Here is a 24,951-nt window from a genome sequence, read left to right as displayed (position 1 = left end):
TTATATGCACATCTCTTACTCTCATGTTTTGGGGTCTTCTTCATTCCTTCAAGTACAAAAGCGAAGCGAAGCCTTGGAGTGGTTAGACCTCCACACCAAGAGAGAGAGAAGGAGAGAGAGAGAGAGAGAGAGAGAGAGAGAGAGAGAGAGAGGAGAGAGAGAGAGAAAACTAACATAAACAAAGCCAGAAAAAACTCCATCCCCCTCTGCTAGATCCTCCTCTTTCTGCTCCTCTTCTCAGTGGGCTCACCGCACGCCATCTCCCTGCCTTCAAATGCGCTGCTGGCCCTTTAAATCAGCTCCATTATAATTCCTGGAGCGAGCAGCTGGCCATAAAAAAGAACGAGAAAGAAAGGGAAAAGCACATAGTCTCTTCAAAACAAACCCAGACACACAGACATGCTTGCGCTCTCACCTATTCTCACTGACATCTGAAGGGGAGGGGGGGGCCACTGTGGAGGATTTTCCAGCCAGCAGAAGTGAGCAGGGAGGAAGCCAGAAGAAGTTTCCTCACAGACAGGCTCGGATCACTCTGCAAGACAATGCATTCCTGTCGAGTTTTACCTGCTCCTCTATGGATTTGGTAATTCTTTAGAGTTTAAGTTCTTCAAACGGACTGAGAGAGAGAGAGACTTAGAAAGAGAATGCTCCCTCAGGTCATAAGGATTTTATATGTCTTGTCTTTTTTCTTTTTCCAAGGGGGCTTTATCAGGTAAGACAAGCAGTGGTTTTTAATAGCATGCATGTATTGGTTGTGTGGTGTGGTGTTGTATGGTCTGTTCATTGAAAGAAATGTCACATTGAAATCTGAGTTTCAGTTTTTATTTTTTTGAGAGTAATATTTGGGGAAGATTTTAGATCAAACATGCAATATACTGTATATATATATATATGTGTGGTGTGTGTATGTGTGTGTGTGTGTGTGTGTGTGTGTGTGTGTGTGTGTGTGTGTGTGTGTGTGTGTGTGTGTGTGTGTGTGTGTGTGTGTGTGTGTGTGTGTGTGTGTGTGTGTGTGTGTGTGTGTGTGTGTGTGTGTGTGTGTGTGTGTGTGTGTGTGTGTGTGTGTGTGTGTGTGTGGTGTGTGTGTGTGTGTGTATGTACGCACACACCGCTCTGCAAAGTGACTGTTGTATTCGGACACTTCAGTTGAAGATGTCAACAGAAAAAAACTACATGAGGTTTTTGTTAAGTTTATTTTTATATAAACTTGGCTGGTGAATTTAAACTTTCTCAACACAGATAACAGTCAGTCTGAGATTATTTTAGGAAAAATGCAGTGCTCCTCTCCTGCCAATTTAAACAAATTTCCAAATTCCATGCAAACAATTTTTGAAAGAAGAGCTGAAAGCTGCTGAAATAAGCTGAAATTGATATATAACATACTGTATATCAAATTTATATTGTTATTTCCTTATAAAATTAAAGGAAAAATACAAAATTAAAAGGAAAAAGTTTGATCCATTTTCTTTAGCAGAATGTTTGAAATCCTGAAGTGCCTGAACAATATCCAATAGCATAAAAATCATTAGCTCACAGAAAGGTCTGCCCATGGTTTGACTATAGAGAAAATCAGTGCTGTTTACATTTTAAGATGGCTCTTTTAAGTAAAGAAGTAAAACATTTAACAATATAAAGAGGGAACATTGAGTAAAAAAAAAAAAAAGCAAAATTAGATTTTCTCCCCCCTCTCTTAATGAAAAAAGTGAAAAGTTTTGCAGCGAGTGCACTCCGTTTCATGCCCCATTGCATCCAGGTGTGAACAGGCTGGAGCCACATTTGCATAATCCCAAAGCCTGGGTCTGACGACGAGCATCCGCTCTGAGAGAGCGAGACAGACACTGACGGGAACTCCGTCGAGAATCAGAGTGAGGGATGAAGAGAAGACTGAGTGAAGTCATTCTAGATGAGATTGCAGGAAAAGTGCTGGGAGTCATGATGATGTAACGAAAGGTGCAACTAGTGAAGGTATGAGACAGAGTGCATGAGACAACCAGGGACAGGGTGACTGGCAGAGGAATGTTGTAGATGTTGCAGTATGTCACATGATACATGCACACATGAGCACAGAAAGGCTTTGTGTCTCTGAAGGGCCTGTGGTGTGACTTGCGGGTGGGAGATGACATCCCTTAGCGATTGCACTCACTGGCTCAGTGTGTCAACCTGCAGACACTGTGTGGGAGATTCAGAGCGGACAGAACATGGAGGCAGAGATGAGCGCTGTTTGAGCTCAGCTGTCTGACTCTGAGGTGAGGGGGCGACAATGGCTATGAAAGGAGCCATGCAGAGACCTGGGTAGAAATCCAGCAGGTGGCTGATTAGCAGGTAGACAGGTCATGAGCATGGAGCAACAGGGCCGCAGACATCGACAGGAACTTACGAAATGCAGTGTGAAGAAGAGTGACTCAGAACAGCCTAGGCATGTCTGTGCAGTCTACAGGTCAGCCGTGTGGTGATTGAGGGAAGATGAATATGAGAAAATCTGTTTTCACAGACATCTTTCAGTTTTATAATGAAAGTTTTGAACTGAGAATAACCTCAGGGAACATAGGAAGAACATTACCTTGAGAAAAAGAGACTAACGTAGTTTGAAAGAGCAGCTGGCACCGTGTGAAATAAAGACATCTGTCAAGACAGAAACAGAGGGATTTGCAAGGAAATAGAAGATGCTGAAATGGAAAACAAAGGGGTTTGTGCAGCTCAAACGTTGTCTCTTATGAATAATTAAGCAGTACACCGATTTCAGTTTCAACACAAATGTTTAAGCAAGAGTACACCATTTCCACCAATCAGCAAGGAGAGTGTGTCAAATCTGACCCCAAAGTCACACCAGCACAACTCTCAGCAGTAATAGAAATTCAGAGGTCAGGAGCCACTGAGCGAAAGACTGGTTAGATTCATTCCACGGATCTCTGGAATACATGATTCCGATTGGCTGTCTAAATCTGAAATATTTGTGAATAATGACAATCATCCAGGGCAACACGGTATCTCAAGAGATCCACAGATGAACATTTCCAACCCGTTCTCACTTCCAAGGCGTCAAAGTCCGAAGCATGGTCAAGTGCTTTCCGCATCACAATAAAGACGCTAAAGGTACCCCTAGGCGTCACTATATCGACGCGCCGAGTGCTCCATTCATTTCAATGAGAAACCTTTGGCATCATACACAGACACATTGGGCATGGGAACGTTATCGTCATGATGATCATATATTGGGTTATGATTTTGCCATTAGGACATGTTCGACTGTGATTCTCAATTTAATCAGCCAGCATAATTTTATTTACGCTATCTAGACACATTTTAACATGTAACCCAACCCCATTCCATTCCTAAACCTACCCATTTGTGTGGTATATAAAACACAGATATAACAAGCTGATGCGACTGCATGCACAATTTATTCAAAAAGTACAAGCGAAGGCCAAGCGATTGATTTGTGTGAAGGAAATCCCCAAAAGTGATCAGCGTCTCCATCCGCAGACGATCATGAACACATTCAATTTCAAATATTGCCCGTTACGTCATTTTTTATAGTGAAATTGCATTGGCTCTCGTATGTCTCGTGACCGAATGCATCATGCTAAAGAGACGTGTGTATTATTTGAATGAGATTTGAATGAGTGCGTTAACGGAGCGGCAGGATCATCATCTCAGCGATTAAAACATTAAGATCAACTCTGTTCTTTACATAAAGACATTGTGTGACTTCAGAAGACTTGGAATGCAACATGAGTTAATACTTTTATACAGTTTTTGGTCAGTTTTTGCAATAAATAGATGTGACTGTACTTGTATTTGCCTGTAATGTGTTTTATATTGTTTAGGAGTGGGTAGGTTTAGGGTAGGAGTTGGGTTAGCTGCTCCAAAATAAAAAAGTAAACCTTTAAAGTAACCTTTAAATATGAATAAAAAATGAATAAAATCATCTCTGCTTTTACAAATGCAAAGAATAACATGCGTCTTGATCTGACGCATTGGGTAAACAACTGAAATGAATGGAGCACCCAGCGCGTCAATATAGTGACGCCTAGGGGTGCCTTTAAGGTCTTCATTGTGATGCGGAAGCCACTTGACCATGCTTCGGATTTTGACCCCTTGGGAGTGAGAATGGGTTGACATTTTTTAAACTCTAATCAATATTCCACACAAAGACACGCTCGCTCACCAATGCCGCATTTATTTGATAAAAAATACAGTAAAAACAGTAATGTTGTGAAATATCATTTTAAAGAACTATTTCTATTTTAAAGGTCCCATGGCATGAAATTTTCATTTTATTAGGTTTTTCAACATTAATATGAGTTCCCCTAGCCTGAATATTGTCCCCAAGTGGCTAGAAATTTTGAGTTGTGGCTGTCTTTCTCCACCTTTGAGAAAATGACAGGCCAGACTAGCCAATCTTGAAGTCTCCTGTTATGACGTAAAAACAGGAACGGTTACCTCCCTTTCCTCTGCCCAGAGAATCTGTCACGCCCATGCAAGCGCCATATTTGTTTGTCCTCGAGAGATCATGGCTTGTGAACGAGTGAATGCTGGCATTTTCTCAGTGTTTGGATGTACAAATGAAAACAGAAGTCTTTTTTCAGTTCCTTCTGATCTGTGATCAGTGATTTCTGATGTGTAGCTAATTATTTATTATTCGTGCACACGCTGCGGCTTCTCTCTCTCCCGACAAAACGGTGTTTTCGTGTTTTCTATCTTGTGAGCCCATGTTTTTGTACGTCCTTGTCGCGTCTATCTGTTCTAAAATGTGTATACAGTTATGAGTTTCTGCTCAATATCGGCAGAGTCACATCTTTAGAGATAAACTTCCCACACACGCCGAAGCTCGGGCTGCACTGGCCGGTCGGCCTTTAACATCCCCGACCCCCAGTACTGCATCTCGCCCACAGCGGAGGCGCCATACGCGGCGCGAGATTAAGCAGAAGGGGGGGAAAGGCGTGAGCGTATCCGGGCTAGCCAGCCTAGCCCCACAATAAACTGGATTACATTCGATAACTGCTGTTGTGTCTTTGTTTGCGCTGTGTACTCAATGCGCGTCACTGACACTTTTCATATGATAGGAACATATCTAAAAATAATGCTATAATCAACACTTACTCATAATTCGTTCATCTCGACAGCTGTAATGGTACATTGCATGTGTTACAAAGTTGGTAGAATAATGATGAAGACGGACTCGGCGTGACAGACTCTTGTTTATTCAGAACTCTCGGATACACACAAAATAAACTTGCGCCGCCAGCTCTCTTATAACTCAGTAGTTACTATAAATAACTTTGTAAGCAATCGCTCCGTCTCTGGTACATTAGTGATGTCCGGTTCGCGAACTAATCATTCTTTTGAACCGGTTCTTTTTAGTGAACCGAATCAGTTCACCAAATCGGACTGAATCGTTCTAAACGGTTCGCGTCTCCAGTCATCGCTGATTTACTAAAGTTACTAACTTTCTGACATGAGTGACAGTTCCTCCGACTAGAAATAAACTAATAACCTGAAGTATATCCTAGTAACTACAACAGTTCACTGAACTGAGACGTACTGATAGAACTGATGAGAAGTGAACTCAGCAGGTCCATCTGTCTCTCTGGCAGCAGCTCGTGCCTGCTCGTGCCTGGTAGACCTGGTTAAACCACGCCCCCTCCGCTCATTTCAAATGCAAAGATGTCAGCCAATCACAACAGTGGGCGTTTTAACTGAAGTCTCACAGCAGACACGCCTCTTGAAACAGGGCATTCAGCCACAGGGCAAACATCAGAATAGAAAAAATGCCTTTTATTTCTACATTATGACATTTTATGATGTAAAAATCATACTAACAATATAAGTACACCTCAGGAAACATTATAGAATAATAGAAAAATGCCATGCCATGGGACCTTTAATATATTTTACAATGTAATGTAATGTCAAAGCTGAATTTTCAGAAGTTATTATTCCAGTTTTCGGGTGTCAAACATTCTATTTGGTGCTCAAGAAACACTTCTTATCTTCAATGTTGAAAACAGTGGTGCTGCTTAAAGGGTTACTTCAGCGATTTAGCATTAAGCTTTGTATCAGTAGAAACCCGGTAGTATATTCAAATTATGGTACTTTCCCCCCTCATATCCCCCTGAGATGAGAGAATTACAAATATCGTCATTTTGCGTCATCGGAGCTAGTTCCGCATGTTATCAACCCGCCCACAGGGGAGAGATCTCACTTATAGAATGTAAATGCGCATTAATAACGGATTTTTGCAGAGCAAAGTGAGTGTTTCAACTTTTCAATGAATTCCTATGAAAGTTTAGCTTCCATATGCGATCTGATAACGCGCCAGACTGGACACGCGCTGAGAATGAATGCCACGCTTACCTCAGCTCTGCTCAGCTCTTGCTTCGCTCTCGTGATGAATGAAATCTGACTCCTGCTGCGTTTGTCCCGTGACTTTCGTTCGGCTCACTCACGTTATTGAAAAGAAACGTTCAGTTTTTAAGTGTAGTGTTTATTCTCTAACTGAACGAAATTATTGTATTATTATGAAGATCAAAACGACTGTGGGGGCGTTGTAGGGAGTGGCCTCGTAGGGCAGCGAAGCAAGTGCATTCTGGGAGTTGTTGTCTTTCATCCAAATGAGACAAAAATACATTTTGTCTTTTCTCAGTTTAGAAGGCACCAAATTCAAAAATAATTTCACATTTCTACTACATAAATGACCCAGTTTAAATACACATTTATCTTCCCAGCGCTGAAGTACCCCTTTAATATTTTTTAGCTTAATATTAAACCTTGAACACTAATGCTATCTCATGCCTTCTGCAACTGAAGCCAAAGGCTTTCCTTTGAATGTACAATAGATCTGTCCAGTTCATTTTCCCACTCACCCCAAATGTGCTTGATGGGGTTGAGGTCTGGACTTTGAGGGGGCCAGTCCATCATTTTCAAAGTTCCAGCAGATTCCTTCCGTCACAGGAAGTTCCGGCAATAATTAGAAGAATGTTTCTGGTCATTGTCCTCTTGGAAATTAAATCCAGGCCCAAAAAGACAATTCCCAAATGCCAAATAAACTTTTACCAAATAAAAACTTTTTTAATGACTAATGTTAAGTTAATTTCAACCACTTTTTTGGTGATTTTAAAATCTGCTAATCAGGATTCAACAAGCAACTCTAATACAGCATTGTTATTCACCCGTTTTGCTCACAACAAACCAGTGCTTGCACCTCTCCCACAAATATTTGTCTGTCTACCTCAGCAGCTACTGTGAAAACAAAAAGAGCATGCAACGGTTTGCAGAGCGGTAGACGGTGCAACCAATCTGTGGGACAGCAGCACAAGTGGTTCAGTGATGTGAGCGTGAACATACAGCAGAGAGGTGACAGACTGCTGTGCAGTAGTGTGAATGACTGTTGCTGGCCAATTTCACTCACCATCAAGGTGTGAGAAAAGCGCATGCCCTTCGCTTTTTACAAAATGATAGAAGTACTGCATGTGGGGCACCCAAAAACTCAGAGAGGTCTAAAAGGACAAGAGATCTTGTTAAGAGGTCAGCTGTGCCTGTGAGAGAAAAGCCAGTGAATTTATTACCAAACAAAGTATTTTCTTATGTTTTAGGTACTTGAATCTTAACCTGGCAAAAATGATTTTGAGCTTGAGTGCATAGCCAGTCGGGCTGTGGTGAAATGAATTACTTCCTACTGCCAGCAGCAACCGTACAGCACCGCTGCAAGAGAAGCACAACATGAAGTGTAACTAATGTGGTTGGGCCACAGTGCCTCATTTAAATGAAGGGCCCGTGGGATTCTCTTCCTGCTCATGGTTTGACAGATTGAAGCCCAGTTGGAAAATCCCTACTGGAGGTTACTACAGCGAGCTATTACTTTCAGCTCAATTAAAACCACATAAAGAAGTCTTCATGTAGTTACAAATTTATAGACAGCAAAACAGGTTAGAGTCCAACTAGATAGAACAACAGATAGATTGATGTAGAAATCTATACTCCATAGAAATCTATAAACATATACATTATTGCTCTGTTCCAGAATGTTATGAACTCATTTAATTGGAAGCTGCCTTCTAAGGCAGCATCAATACCACCATTGAAACCTTACCAGTAACCGACATGGAACACTCTACACAAGCAGCAAGCCTTTGCAATGGCCAAACAGCATTGTGTACGGGAGTAGTTTAATGTTATCATCTTGCTAAGCTAACAATACTCTAATAAGCATATAAAATGCATAGCATTTTTCAGTATTGAATAGAATATAGTGTTTTCCACAGGATTTTGAGAGTCTATGCTGGGTGGACCCTGGAGACTAGTGCAGGGATGTCCAAACTCTGTCCTGGACTCTGTCACTGTCCTACAGAGTTTAGCTCCAACTTGCTACAACACACCTGCCTGGAAGTTTCTAGTATGCCTACTAAGATTGATTAGCTGGTTCAGGAGTGCTTAATTGGGGTTGGAGCAAAATTTTGCAGGACAATGGCCCTCCAGGACCAGGATTGGACACCCCTGTTCTAGGGGGCATGGTTCCAATGGGCAACATCCTAATTGTTACAATTAGTCACAATTAGGATGTTGCCTTAAAGGGTCATGAATTGAGAAATCAACTTTCCCTTGAGCTTTTGATATATAAAAGGTCATGGTAAGAAAAGAATATCCTGTAAGTTTTAGAGCTGAAAACTTCCTTGTTAGTCAAAGAAAAGCTTTTATTGACACCAGGCCCAGAAAACAATCAATTTCAGAATGTGCCTCACCTTGACGTCATCGTGTGGTGAAACACCGTCTCAACAGAAGAAGATCAACGTCTACTTCATCACTGCCTGTTTAGCCCCGCCCACCGATTCACGCATGTAACATAGGCCAGAGGGGTTAAAGCAGATCGAGCTACAAAGCAATAAACATGCAGTTGAGGATTACAAAATATTGTGCAGTGACTGGGTTCAACAGTAATGCAACATGTAAGTAACTGTGTTCATTCTAATGCCTGATCTGAAATGTAATGACTCATGTAGTCAGATGTTCTTTGTCTGTGTCAGTAAATCAGACCTGTGATTAAACGTCAACTTGCATTGTTTCTCTTAGTATGATGAAAATAATCTGTTATTTAACAGTGATTAAATTCTATAAAGAAAGCGATCAAAGAAAGCTCACTTTGCAATCATTGGAGCAGTGCGTGCTTGAGGTGTCAATCAAACAGAGAGCAGTGACAAGTTTATCAGTGACTCCCGTTTTATTCAACGAATCTCTTAACTATATCACGTTTGCACTGTTAGTGAAGATGAAAGCATTCGTTAGTGTACAGAAACTGAGTTGCAATGACGAGATCGCTGCTTTCATGCGCTCAACATGTGTGTGATCGGCTACAATGATCATCACTGCAATGCATCTTCCATGCCACGATCTTAATATAATGGCATAGATCTTAATATAATGCCATAGGTCTAGATGTGATGCAACACTTTTCACGATTAGTTAACCATGAGAGCTGTAATAGTAAAAACGAGCTAAAAGAGAGAGTAATACTATTTCAAATGGAAAGACGTTAGCCAATCACAGCAGTGGGAGTTTCACAGCAGACACGCCCCTTAAAACGGAGCGTTCAGAGCAGAGGGCTAAAATCAAGGTAGGAAAAATGCCTTTTATTTATAAATTATGACATATTTTGATGTAAAAAGCATTCTAACATTATAAGTGCACCCAAGGAAACATCATAAAACAACCCAGTTCATGATCCCTTTAAAATGTTGCCTCTGTAGTGAGCTCACTAGGTTTTAGAACAGAGCATTTGTTTTGCTGCTGTGCATGCTGGTCATGTTGTCACATCGAATGATGGTACGACAAAGTTGTTTGGCTGAAGATCTCATAACAGCTGGGCAGTTTTGACTCATCTAATCCTGGCGGAAAATCTTTCAAAAAGATAATAGGAAGCAAACAGAGGTCTTGGCAGGAGGTGCTGTTTCTAATAAAACATAAATAAAATTGCATTGCCATTGAGAACGAATGAGCGCAATACCTGCAGATGAGGAAAATGAAGCATGCAAACAGCACATCCCTAGACTATGCTACATGACACAAGGTCATTTACTTTAGGGATGGATAGTAAACACAAGTAACAACTCCCACCAGGACACATCAGTCTCTCTGTCCCTCTCTCTTTATCTTTTGCTCCACTTTCCTGTTCACTAGCCTATGTCACGCATGGCTGGTGAAGCAGTTTTGGGAGGTGGGTGAGGGGAGATGGAAGCTGAAGTGGGGATTACAACTGTGCTCGTCAGATAACACAATGTCAGGGAGCGAGGCGGCCCTTTTTTCAGCATGAAATGAGAACACAAGCACACTGGAGCCATGTAATTCCTCTGAACGCTGAATAAATTACTACCCTCTGTGAGGGCACCCCTTTACTCTGGCCCACTATTGTAAGAACAAATTAAATTCAATAGTGCTAATCACAGCTTTTCAGTAAATGCCTGACTAACGCTCTGACCTCCAGACATGCAGGCTCAGAAACTGGGCCGCGCCGACCCAGTGTTTGGTTTATTGATATTTCTGGTGTCATGGCAGTTACGAAATCACCGATGCTAGCGGCTGGAGATTTGCTCCGTCGGTCAGTTGCCATGACAATTGTGCTTTATTGATCTATTTAGCTTATGGCCTTATCCATTAACCCTGCATGACAGCGGATTTTTTCCTAATGGAGAAACGGAAGCAGCCGCAGTTTCTCAAGAGTAAAGCAGCATTGGTCAAGGAGGATGCGAACGGCCTAAGGTCATGCCACAGGCGTTTGAAATACGTTCATAATCATTAGCATGACTGATGGACTGTCTGACAAGAGAAGTACAACAGGTCATGAGGGATGGAGCCACTCAGTCTGAGTTGAGTGTATTTACCGTAAAATACTGTTGCTATATTCAAGACCAATAGAGATATAGCCATTATAGGGAACATTATGTCAATGTTTGTGACTGTACAGCATCAGTCTAATAAAAATGTAATGCTCCTGGTGCAAGTATCGGTCAATGCCTTTATTCTGAAAACAATCAAATTAGTCTATTTCTTATGCCTATGGAAAATAGACTGTTTTTGTTTTGTTTTGTAGATTGAATAGTTTAATTAGGAAGTGGAATGCAAATCAAAAGCTTGCCAACCCATGACATTATGCATCATGAATGGGATGACCAGGGCTAGTTGTCACTAGGGATCGTTAAGGTTTTAACAGTATTACAACTCCTACCGATATTGCTTATCCATCCGGTACTTTAACGGTATTCTTATCTGTTCGTTTTTAATTTATTTATATATAATTAACATTGCTTTATATTATGAAATGTAAAATATATATCTACATGCTTATTAAAGATAAAATTGTTCATTCAAGAGTTGTGAGTAATTTTCTCGTTGCCTTTTATTGTTTAAATCACATTAATAACGCAATCATCAGCAGGGTTATTAGAATGCTGCCACTTTAACTCTTTCAACGCCAAACACAGAATTTTCCATTATTTGTGAGAAAACGCTTCCCTGCCAAACATGGAATTTTCCGTGTTTTCACTGTTATACACTAGGGAGACGCTATTACGCATCTTCTAAATGAGTACAGAATCTCCTGATCAAAACACAGACGAAGAAGACGCAAAAAAAAACAAGCGATCATATGTAAGCAGATGCATTTGTGAAATAACGTGATCATCAACATTAAACATCAAATAAATTAAAACTGCCTGGTGTTACTGAATGAAATGTCGACCCAGGACGAGCTATAGGACTGTGCAAGCAGTAGGGGTGTTGATGGACTCCATCTGTGTTTGATCATCGCTCTGAATCTGATCTGGATGTAGTCTTTGACAAAAACGTGATTTTCTCAGCTTTTTGTTCAAAATGTTGCCTTTTTTTATGAAACTTACCCATATTTAAGTGTTAATAAAAAAGGAATGCATGAAGCTAGGATAAAAGCTCTGCTCTTTCTTTTGATATATTGCATGCTCAGATATTCATACAACAAAATATTCTATGGGCCATTACATTTTTGTGAAAATGATCAAAAACCCTGGTGGTGGCTGGCTTTTTTTTTTTTTAAACGCTGGCGCAGAACTAATAATACACATATTTTCTCCCAAATATTTACGACAAACTGTGTTTAAGTGAACACAATCCAAACCGGTCATTTTGAAATATTTTTGTGTGTATTTGATCGTTTAGACGTGCACACGAAACCTAAAGTATAATGTGCTTTTCTAGTTGCAGTCCGTTTCGAAGCGCACGCACAGAAAGCCACCTAGAAGTTGGAAACAGCGCCTCTTGCGCAGATTGTGCTTTTAATAGCTCTTTATTATAAAACAAATCCTGCATTTTACAACAATCACTGATCACATTCTGATGTTACAGTTGAACAATGGGACTTGAACAATGTGTGGGTTTTCAAGGTTGTTCTCTTAATTGGTTGAAGTCCTATCTGAATGATTCTGTTTGATGGGTCTTCATCTTCTTGTTTTGTTCTCGTTTATATGCTTCACTTGTGTACTATTCTCTCTAAACATGAGATGTCATTCCATTTTTATGCTGATGACACCCAAATTATTTGCTCAAAGAAAAATGACAAAAAAAGCCTTAAGTTTATTATCAGCATGTTTGTCTGATATTAAGTACTGGTTTTCCTTAAATTCTTTGCATCTTAATGAGAGCAAAACTGAGGTTATAGTGTTTGGTCCCTCAGGTGTTTCAGGTACTGCGGATGGCGACCTGGGAGATCTGGTCCCCTATGTAAAGCACAAAATTTTGGCCGTTATTTTTGACTCTGCCCTCAAATTTGATAAACAGATATATGCTGTAGTTAGATCTAGTTTTTTCCAATTAATATTATTGTCCAAGGTTAAGTGTTTCTTAGCATTTTTAGAGTTTGAGAGAGTGATCCATGTGTTCATTTCATCTTGACTATTGTAACTCTCTTTATATTGGAATGAGTCAATCCAATATTAGTCTTCTTCAGGGGTTCAAAATGCAGCAGCCAGACTTTTGACTGGTACCTGAAAATGTAATCCTATTTCACCAATATTATATTCATTGCACTGGCTGCCGATTTGTTATAGAATTGATTTTAAAATTCTGCTTTTTGTTTTTAAAGCCCTGAACGGATTAGCTCCAAAATATCTTTCTGATCTTTTGAAATTAAATAACTCTGCAAGATCATTAATGTCATCTCAACAAAGATTGCTGATGGTTCCGAGATCTAGACTTAAGTTGAGGGGTGAACGTGTCTTTTCTATTGTTGGCCTAAATTTGTGGAATAGTCTTCCTCTACCCCTAAGATTAGTCTCCACAGAGACTGAATTTAAAGCCAAGTTAAAAAACCTACCTTTCCTCCCAGGCCTACAATTGTTTTTGAGTTTTAAGGTTGAATATTTTTTGAATTGGTGTTTTGATGCAAGCTCCCTTTATCGTTGCTTCGCGTTTTTTATCTTATATGTCCTTTTTTTTAAATATTCATTTTTTGTCTTTCTTTTTCTGTACAGCACAATGGTCAACTACTGTTGTTTTTATTGTGCTAAATGCAATTTGACTTGATTTGATTTGACAGTTGTGGTCAGAATCATTGGTAAACACCCCTGGTAAATATGATCAAAGATGGCTATACATTTTTAAAAAAAAATCACATTATGAAATAAATGCTTTTCTCAAAAACACGTTGGCCATAAATATTATATTATAAGTTTGTGTTTGGAGAAATGCTGTGAAGCGAAGGAAGTTGTGCTAAACGGAATGAGGCTAGTTTTTAATAGTTTTACCTCAAATATCTTCTTTTTATAATCATTGAAAGCCAAAATCAAAAATCGAAGAAAATAAAATTGTATTAATATCCCAGGCCTAAAGTGTAACCATGTTTGAATGTTTAGTCCTCTCTGCCATTGTCACAAATTAAGCAGGGACTTTCGTGTTGTGCGCACTGTAGCTTCGTGTGAGAGATCTCTCTCTTTTGGACTGCGAATAGCAAAAAATGCACAGACAAATGGTTTAATATTATCGCATATTTAACTGGCTGGCATGATAGAATTTGCAATATAATGTCAATATAGTAATAATAAATAGTATGGTTATTGTCTTATTTTCTCTAATACCGAAAGCAGAACCAACCACTAACGTTGGAGCTGCAGTCTTTCATAATTTAGCCCATTTAATACCGGGTTTTGGTACCTATCCCCAATTGCCACACTTCTTAATTCAGTGAATATTTCTCCAATTGACTTATATAAAAGCAATGACATTTTCACCATCATTGCACAGGAAAAACAAATACAGTTTACTGTATCACATGACTAAACATTAACATAACAATGACTAACATAACTTGTCAATAAACATTCTGTTAAATGATTTTAAACAGAATTTTAGCAGTAAAATTATGAAACGCAAAACAATTCATAAAACAGTAAAAATGTAAAATTGTAATTAAAATACTGTACATATATAGCATTTAACAGCGGTGAGAGCATTATAAAAAAATAAAAATAAATGTCCCAAACAGACTATTTATATTAAATATAAACAGTTTTACTTCACTTGTTTAACTAACAGCAATATTAAAAATCATTTCGGAATTGGTAAGATAAATGAATAAATAACAATAGAATTTTATTTTTGTATATTTAATATTTTTACAAAATAATTTTAAGAGGCTTATGAACAAATATATACAATATACTGTATATCAAACATTGACAAAAGCATTTGTGTCATTTTAACTTTTAACTCAATTTGACAACTTCCATGTTTCACAACTAGCCCCCGTCTCCCCAATTTAAAGTTAAATATTAACCAGCTGAAAGAACAAACACACTAAACTACTTAAGAGATATGATATATGTTATAAATATATACTGCATGCACTCCCTTCTGCTTGCCAAAAATCTGATGCCAAAAGGTTGAATTAGACATGCATGACCATGCCGACTTGCTCTTTATCTCTGTCTGCACAACCAGCTGCAAGCCCATGCCCCATCTATTACTCAAGAACTCCACTATCCGCTCATCGGGTTTTCCCAGATCACTTCCCCGTTTTCCCTTTCTTCTCTCTCTTTATTTTCACCCTCACCTTGATGTCCAAGAAGGAGGTTTCTGGCCACCAATCTTCCTGGCCCAAGCCAGACTACATCAGACACTGTTTGCTCAGACTAATGGCACAATGCAGAATTCCTAGAGGTCAGATTTGCATCTGATCAATGGAACATTTCTGCCCGTGTCACTGTTGTGTTATCAGTGTACCTTCTAGGTCGGAAACTACATTCCCTGCTTGAACACAGCATGCAAGAACACAGAGCTATTAGCAGTTAAATCAGTGCAAATCCATTCAAATCATGCAGCATGGTGGCTTCATCTAAAAGACTGTTTCTCATACACCCTTGTAAGGAATTTACAATGTTTTATGGCACTTTCACACTAGAGCATTTGGTGTGATCTGAGGCCGTTTGTTGCTACAGTTTGATTCATTTGGTTTGTGTGAAAGCGGTTTTCTGTCATCGTAATCATTACGATACACATACATTTAACGACTCGGATGAAACGGCGTGGAAGAAATAAAGGCCTGGATGGCATCTAGTTTTTTGCAGCTTAATGAGTCTAACTCAGAAGTGGTGATCTTTGGTCCTTCGAAGTTTGCCGGAGAGCTCACACTTCACCTTGGCCCTTTAGCCACTAATGTCACCACGCAAGCGAGGAACCTCGGGGTGATTTTTGATTCTGAGCTAAAATTTGATAGACAAATTAATCCTGTGGTTAAAGGTAGTTTCAATTGAGGGGCATTGCCAAATTGAAGAGCTTATTGACTTTTAGAGATATGGAGACTGTGATTCATGCTTTTATTTCATCCAGACTGGATTATTGCAATTCTTTATATCTGGGGATGTCAAAAAATGTGTTTGCTCGGTTGCAGTTAGTGCAAAATACCATGGCCGAATTGCTGACTGGCACAAGGAAATGCTCTCTGGTGCTGGCCTCTCTGCACTGGCTTCCTGTTGATTTTAGAGTGCAATATAAGGTCTTGTTAATGTTTTTAAAAGGTTTACATGGTCTTGCTCCAGAATATCCCATATGGAAATGTAATATATGTATGTCCCTATATCCGAGTAGTGATGTCATATATGTTTCATATAAGGCAATACATTATTAGCACATAATCCACACGATATATGAAGATATAGGTTTATACCATGTATGAAATACCCATATAAGAATTAGTATATATACATATATTAACATTTATATGATGGATTTTTATATGGTACTGTATGTTAATGCCATATATGTAAACAATATACAGTATATCTATTTATATATATATATATATATATATATATATATATATATATATATATATATATATATATATATATATATATATATATATATATATATATATATATATATATATATATATAAGTTTATTTAAACAACATATATGCACATTTTCAATATGCTTATATAGGATTTTATATGGATTTATATAGTTGTATACCACATACAAAATAGTACAATTAGTATATTAGATTAGATTAGATTCAACTTTATTGTCATTACACAAGTACAAGTACAAGGCAACGAAATGCAGTTTAGGTCTAACCAGAAGTGCAATAGCAGCAAGTGCAGGATATACAATGGATGCGTAAGTGCAGGACATGGATATGTACTGAATATGTATAAATATGTATAAATAGAGAGACGTAATTACTATAAACAGAACTGAATTTACAGGTGAATATGTACAGTGAATAAATATACAGATGGCTATTACTATAAACAGAATTTACAGGTGAATATGTACTATGAATACAATATACAGATGGCTATTACTATAAACAGAATTTTACAGATAGAGGTATACAATAATATGTTAGGCTAATATGAGGAATAGCAGTGGATTAGGGTAGTGCAATAAATTATGGACAGAGCTATCCGGAAAAAAAAAAAAAAAAAAAAAAAAAAGTGGAAAGTGCAGTGGAAAGTGGTTGCATATTACAGTTAGAAGTACAGTGCAAAATGCAAATGTAAACATTGGTACTATAAATACAGTCTGCATATCTGCATATATTACAGATATTTATATAATGAATTTCTATATGGTACCGTGCAGTATGTTAATATCATATATGTAAACAATATACAGTATATTTGTAATAATAATTTATATTTGTAAAAAGTTTATTTAAACATTTGCAAACATGTTGTATGCTCATAGAATTCTCTTATTAATTTTGGGAAGATGTAAATTTCACTGTCAAATTGTTTGTAATTTAATTTAAAATTGGATCACATAAGGGCAAATGTTTATAACTTGTATTAAAATATATGTAGGCTTACAAATATATGAAGCCATGTTCAATAAAGTATACATTTGCAATTATGCAAATCATATACATAATCCAAAATAATTTTACATATAATTTTGTCAGGGTTCTGTGTGAATTGCTTTGTGTGGTGTTTGGATCCTGGCATCTCATTCTAGTTTGGTTTTGGTTCAGGCTTCGGACATTAATGCTCGTGTGAGAATGCAGTTTTGCTTGGGCAATATACACTGTTTTTTCCGTGTGTTGTTGTGTGTTTGTTTAGCACGCGGCTTGTGCTCATCATCAGCCGCCTACTTTCATGTTTTGTTTGTGTTTTGATTGTTTATTTTTGAAGTCTAATAAAAAGCCCATTAACCTCTATATCCTTGAATCCTTCTTCATCCCTTGCCTCACCTGACAATATGTAACATTAAAAATATTTTAGATTTTAAACTTAATTAGTTTTACACATAAAATCTATACTAAGACTCTACAACATTTATCATTGGCATGTCAGTGACAGTAATTTTTCCCATATATAATTTGAGTAATATATGGAATAGAGTATGGAATTGTTCTAATTTCTGATATCTATGAGACATATATGTCAAAATATTTATTATGCATACATAAACATACAGTGGCAAGAAAACGTATGTGAACCACTTGCAGAATCTGTGAAAATGTGAATAAGTTTAACTAAATAAAAGAGATTATACAAAATGCATGTTTTTTTTTTTAGTACTGTCCTGAATACGATATTTTACATAACAAATGTTTACATATAGTCCGCAAGATAAAGAAAATAGCTGAATGTATTAAAATAACGCCGTTCAAAAGTTTATGAACCATTAATTTTCCATACTGTGTGTCGTTACCTGGATGATCCACGGCTGTTTTTTTGTTTTGTGATGGTTGTTCACGAGCCCCTTGTTTGTCTTGAGCAGTTAAACTGCCCAATGTTTTTCAGAAAAATCCTCCAGGTCCTGCACATTCTTCAGTTTTCCAGCATCTTTTTCATATTTGAACTCTTTCCAGCAGGGACTGTATGATTTTGAGATCCATATTTTCACACTGAGCACAATTGAGGGACTCAAACACTAAACTACTAAAAAAGGTTGAAACATTCACTGATGCTCCAGAAGGAAACACAATGTACTAAGAGCTGGGAGTGAAAACTTTTGAGCAGGATGAAGATTTACAAATGTTTCTTATTTTGTTTAAATATCTTTTTTTTTTTTCATTAAGTACTGCCCTTCAGAAGCAACAGAAGATACTTGCATGTTTCCCGGAAGACAAATTGAGTACAATTTACCTTGATCTTCAAATTCAATACGTTTTCACCCCCAGCTCTTAATGCACCGTGTTTCCTTCTGGAGCATCAGTGAATGTTTCAAACTTTTTAGTAGTTGTGTTTGAGTCCTCAATTGTTCTCACTGTGAAAAGATGGATCTCAAAATCATACAGTCCCTGCTGGAAAGGGTGGACCTGGAGGATTTTTCTGAAGAACATTGGGCAGTTTAACTGCTCAAGACAAACAAGGGACTCATGAACAACCATCACAAAAACAAACAAAAAAACAGCCGTGGATCATCCAGGTAACGACACACAGTATTGAGAATCAATGGTCCATAAACTTTTGAACAGAGTTTTTTTAATAAATTCAGCTATTTGTTGTTTTCTTGTGGACTATATGTAAAACAATTTTTATGTAAAATATCTTATTCAGGACAGTACTAGATAAAAAATAACATGCATTTTGTATAATCTCTTTTATTTAGTTAAAATTATTCACATTTTCAGATTTTCACAAGTGGTTAACATACTTTTTCTTGCCACTGTATATAATATATGGGATACATTTATGTCAATATATGGAATTGTTCCAATTTCTAATAGGTTTCATATATGTTTTTACTTTATATGAGCATATATTGCATATATTGATATTTCATATATGGACATATATTACATTTCCATATCGGATATCTCAGGCCTGTTACAACATCACTGTGCTGCTAAACCTTTAAGATCATCGCAGAGTCTCCTTTTGAATGTTCCTAAATCACGGTTGAAGACTAAAGGAGATTGTGCTTTCTCTGTGGCAGCGCCACACCTCTGGAATAGCCTTCCTCCTCGTATTAGATCCTGTGACTCGTTGGAATGATTTAAATCCGTGTTGAAAACGCATCTCTTCTCTCTTGTTACAACTGCCCATAGGGCCTTGGAGTCTGAGATGTGACATGTATTGGGTGTATTGTCAATTGTATTGGTCTTTTTTTATGTTGAGTGTGTAAAGCACTTTGGTCAACTTGTGTTGTTTTTAAATGTGCTATAAAAAGAAATTGTGTTGTTGCTGTACATTAAGGGACGAGAATTAAAGTTGCAATAAAACGGAAGTAGTGGCAGATCTTTTCATCCACATTGTGAAGTACATCCAAGCGTAACGGATTATTAAAAGAAATGTAGGGCAGGGACTTGGTTCCATTCATCAGCTGTTGACTGGATTTTGAGATGTGAGCATTGCACTCAAAAGTGGAGACAGATGAGCATGAGCTTGCAAGGACGGGGTTTTTGAGTGGACTAAATTATTGGAAAAGTCCTGCATGCGTCAGCAGAGAGAAGTCTGTTGTTTCACCGGAGGATCGAGTAATGATATTTGGAATAAAAAATTATGAGGTGAATTGTTCACAATAACATGCATTTAAAAAATAGATAGAATTTTCATTTCATGCCGACTAAGCAAAATTCCTTTAGAATAACATCATGAATCAAACTGTTTCACTGTTAATCCAACGATTCACATTGCTAGGAAAGAAACACAAAGGAAAAAAAGAAGCGGACATCTTCTCATCCCTAGCTGTCACTGTCACAGCTGTCAGTTATAGTAGTGCTTGTGATGACGTACCCATGGTTTAGAACTAAAAGTGTAATGTGAAAAGAGACCAGTATTCAGTTATGGAATCAAACTTATGTTTGAACCATGCAATAAAACCAAGTGTGAAAACAGCCTGTGAAAATAGCAAGATGATATTAGCCACTATCTGATTTTACGCACTTACTGTTTATTAGAGTTCACAGAAAACAAGGAATAGAACAATCACAGAAATCTGAAGAAAACTCATCGAGGTAAATGAACAATAAGTGAAAAGGAAAAGAAAGAATGTACTCTCTAAAGTTTTCTGTTTTTTTGTAGGAAGCAGTGCTGTCCATGCACATAGTCATTTAGACTTATAGCTGGAAGTGAGGCCAAACTGAGTCTAGACTCTGGATTCCTTTACTTTTCTAAGTAAAGTATGGACTTCATTCACTAAGTGCTTCTAAGATGCTTGTGTATGACATACCACCCACACTGTGAGTGAGCATAGAGGGAGAGAGCAACTGTACCTATCTCTGTTTATAGAGATTAATCACAGCTCTTCCTATATGAACCAGCACCAAAATGTACTCGTTTGCAGTGGAAAAATAGTTTGTCACCCCAACGGTGTTCAGTCGTAGTCTGATGCCTAGCACTGCGAGGTGCATTGGAGAGCATTCCAATTACAGTGGTTATTTCAGGTGTGCTTGTGCAGACCATCTAAAGCCCCATGTGTCTCACTCCATGAAGATGAGAGGAACATCCTGACCTCACTACGCTAGCATGAGTGCCAGACACTGCATGCTGGAAATCGAACGGCTCATCCAGACCGTTTGTTATCATTTGACACAGTACCCGGGTTCAAAATCCCATACAGATGTAATACTCGCACCACATCTGAAAAAGAAAAATCAGTGTGCAGAGTATGGCATATTGTTTTTACACATGGGATATCCAGACGACACTGCATTCGTCAAAGTTTGAAACATGCACTGCAGCCTTCAGAAAATGATGAACATGTGAGCATTTGGAGCATCATTTTGACACCATCATTAAAAAGCTATTGTTCGCATAATTTTTTTACACAAAGTAAGGGCAATACTGATTACTGTCTTTTCAATTTGATAGCAAAATTATTTTGTGATTTCTGAGGATTAAATTGCCAGTTACAGCCATTTAACATTTAACTAATGATACACATAGATTTTCATGCAGAAAAAAAGGTGTGTGTTTTTTAAGGAAACACACAGCTACAGTTCCAAGCAGGGATTGACTGCATTAGTTCCATATCCCCATATCACAATGATTTCAGTTATTTTACAGCCTACAACAGCAAAAGGATAAACATGACAAACGATTTCCATTTTTTTCCCCACAAAATTAAGTTTCATTATCTATGAAAAACACCCTCTTTCCCATACAAACGCATGCACATACAGTACAGACACACGCGCACAGAAACTTGTGTATTGTATGTTTTGTATGTTTAGCTGCAGTGTATTTTATGTTTTATGCAGAGAGAAAATAGCCTGTTTTTGACCGAAATTCCAGAATTGTCAGCAAGCTGACTATCTACATAGCACGGTGAATGTTTATATGGTTGTCAGTGAATAGGATGCTAAACATCATTTTGACTTTAACAAGATTTTCCCAATAAATAGGCAAAAATAAACCTGGTGACCTCCATGATTCTTGTTCTTTCCGACAACAAAGCACTTGAATGTGACGAGTTCATAATCACAACTACAGATGAGGGAAGAAGGAAATTTCCAATAGCATGTGAAGGCAGCATAAATCTCTCTCTCTCTCTCTCTCTCTCTCTCTCTCTCTCTAATAACCGCATAAGTCTGCATATCAATGGCTAAACCTCTGTTACACTAGCTCTAAAATGATTTGCATTAAAGGCACAGTATGTAAGTTTCGCCACTAGATGTCGCTTCTTCAAAACAATAACAAAGGCAAAGGAAATCACAATTAAACATTAAAGTTACATTTTACCAATGTTACGTTTTCCCTGAACCTTGTTACAGTTATGTTTAATCACTTACATTCACATTATTTTATCTCATTCTAATGTAATATCCAATGCAAAATTTTAGGACATGCTTTATTTTAAAAAGAGTTATTAAAAGTGCTGTGAAAGAGACTGATTTCCACATACTTTCTGTGTGCGTGCTGCAAATTTGGCAACTCATCAAATACGTACGATATAGCAAAAAACATACAAATTCGCCAACTCGTAAAATATGTATGAATTGCCGTGAGATCGGGTTGTTCAGATTGTGGATCGTGATTGTTTGTTTTAAGATCATGATATGAAATTTTGGGAAGATCACCCTGGCTGGTTTGAGACACTCGTTGCACATTGCAGTAAGCTAGATCGATATTAGAATATCATTAATAAAAACTGGAGGACTTTTGTTACTAAATTGCATGCTGTTAAAGGGATAGTTCACCAAAAAAAAATTATTTTATGTTTTCCTGCTTACCCCCATGGCACCCAAGATATACTGTAGGTGAATTTGTTTCTTCAGTATAACACAAATGAAGATTTTTAACTCCAACCGTTGCAGTCTGTCAGCCGTATAATGCATGTGAATGGTAACATGCATCTATGAGAGTAAAAAAACATGCACAGACAAATTCAAATTAAACCCTGTGGCTCGTGACGACAGGTTGATGTCTTACGACACGAAATTATCGTTTTTTTGCGAGAAACCGAACAGTATTTATATGATTTTTGGTAACACTTTAGAATAATGGTCATTAGTTAACAGTAGTTAACTACATTAGTTACCATGAACTAATAATGAACTGCACTTATAAAGCGTTTATTAATCTTTGTTAATGTTAATTTCAACATTTACTAATGCATTATTAAAATCTTGCTAACATTAGTTAATGCACTGTGAACAAACCATGAACAGCTGTATTTATATTAACTAACGTTAACAAAGATGAACAAATATAGTAACAAATGTACTGCTCATGGTTAGTTCATGTTAGTTAATACATTAACTAATGTTAACTAATGACCATTATTCTAAAGTGTTACAAATACCCCACCATGTCCAACAGCCTTCAGCACACGATCACTTCCAGTAAGTGAGGTCTGTACACGATCTGGCGTAGTTTATGCAAGCGCCGGAAGTGATACCTTGCGTGTATCTCAATCCCATATTGTGTACATTGACCTCACTTACAAGAAGTGATGGCTGAAGGCTGTTAGTGGGGTAGTAGACATAAAAATATAACTAGAAAAATAACACCTCTAAATTATCAATTATGCATCATTGTTCTCGAAAAAAAGAGTGAATTAACACAGTAAACTGAAACCTGTTCTATATGACAGAGTCATATTTACAGTCCTGTTCCCTATGTACATACTATCTACATATTAGTCATTACAATAACTAGGTACTAACCTTAAACCTACTCCTAAACCTAACCTTTAACCCATGTAGTTACCTTATATATTACCCAGTAATTTCTTAGATAAGTTCACATAAGTGCACGTGCTGTAAAATAAAGCGCAACCAAACATCCTATATAAGATTAATCAGACACCTTTACTTGATACACAACATAAATGTAACATTACGACTTGTATCTGCACAAAAAACAGAATGCAACTGAATTTCAACTAACTTAAGTGCTAGCCACAGTGTTACTCCCGTCGTGGCACTCTTCCCGTATCAACACGCTGAAACATGGCCAACTAAAACGCAAAGAATTGACAACAAATTTGGAACAAAGCATTGTTGCTTATTGTTAGTGCATGATACCTCATGCAATCAAACTGAAATCAATATCAAATCAATATTTTTATTTTGAATTTAAATCTCAGTATCTTTATAATAAAAACTATAGTATGAAACAGTATCAAAAGTACTGACACTTTAAAAACGATACTGCAAAGAAAATCTATTTGAAACATATGCAGCATGACTTACAGAGGCCAAAGCTCCCCACAAATCCTCTCCCAGAGTCCAGGAAAGCTTTGAAAACCTTACACTCAAGACATTGTGGTCTTCAATTTATTTCATGTGAAGCAGAACCACACAGCGAAGGTGAGGGCAGGAACTGCTAGAGGCTCTAAAACGCAGCAAGTGACCTCTCCACACACTTTTCTGCCCAAACTGGCACCAGACCCACAGTTACTTCACAGACAGGTGGAGAGTTGTGGAAGCCATGTGAAGGTAGAATGAGTCAGGACCACCCGAGGGAGAGCTAGTGAAAACAATGAGAGGAGCTGTGAACTACCCAGCACAACTGCAAGCACGTCACAGCCCCTGAGGTGAGCAGACGGGAGGGCCTCATTACCTGAGCAAGCTAGAGAGTGTAGCAGATAAATGTGAGACAACAAGAAGCAGATATTTTGAGTGGATGGATGGTGCACAGAGACTCGTTTAAATCTGTGGAAATAATCCAGAACCTGATGAGAACTGGCACGTCCATCCATATTCATACAGCGCATTCACTTAATGGATCACATTTATCATCCTGCAGTAGCATGCTGCAGGTCCTAATTAGACATTTACTGTACATGCGTACACGTGTGAGATGTGTTTTTGGGTAAGATCCGGAAATAGCATCGTCTGTCACATAGAAGGGAAGCAGAGACCGACTGCTGCTCAACTTCACTCATTAAAGTCTTCCGTTTCCTGGCCTTCATTTCTCTGTCACACCTGAATTTCAGCCCAATTTCTCTGAACTCTCATTTCATTAACCTAAATGGACATACAGAGAAAAATCAGGGCAGCGCTCATCTGCCAGGAGCCTAATCTTTCTTCTCTG

General features: G+C 37.9%; 1 protein-coding gene across 1 annotated transcript in view; it reads left to right on the top strand.

The window, feature by feature from the left end:
• Positions 1–334: 334 nt before the first annotated feature.
• The window catches only part of glra4a (glycine receptor, alpha 4a), a 64,810-nt gene continuing 40,193 nt past the window's right edge, over positions 335–24,951 (top strand). Inside the window, exon 1 of the mRNA XM_079838536.1 lies at positions 335–712. Within this exon, the coding sequence (XP_079694662.1) occupies positions 645–712 (68 nt within the window). The 5' untranslated portion in view covers positions 335–644. The remainder of the gene's footprint in view (positions 713–24,951) is intronic.

Source organism: Gobio gobio, assembly GCF_949357685.1.
Source record: "Gobio gobio genome assembly, chromosome: 16".
NCBI lineage: Eukaryota > Metazoa > Chordata > Actinopteri > Cypriniformes > Gobionidae > Gobio > Gobio gobio.
This window is presented reverse-complemented; position numbering and strand designations above follow the sequence as displayed.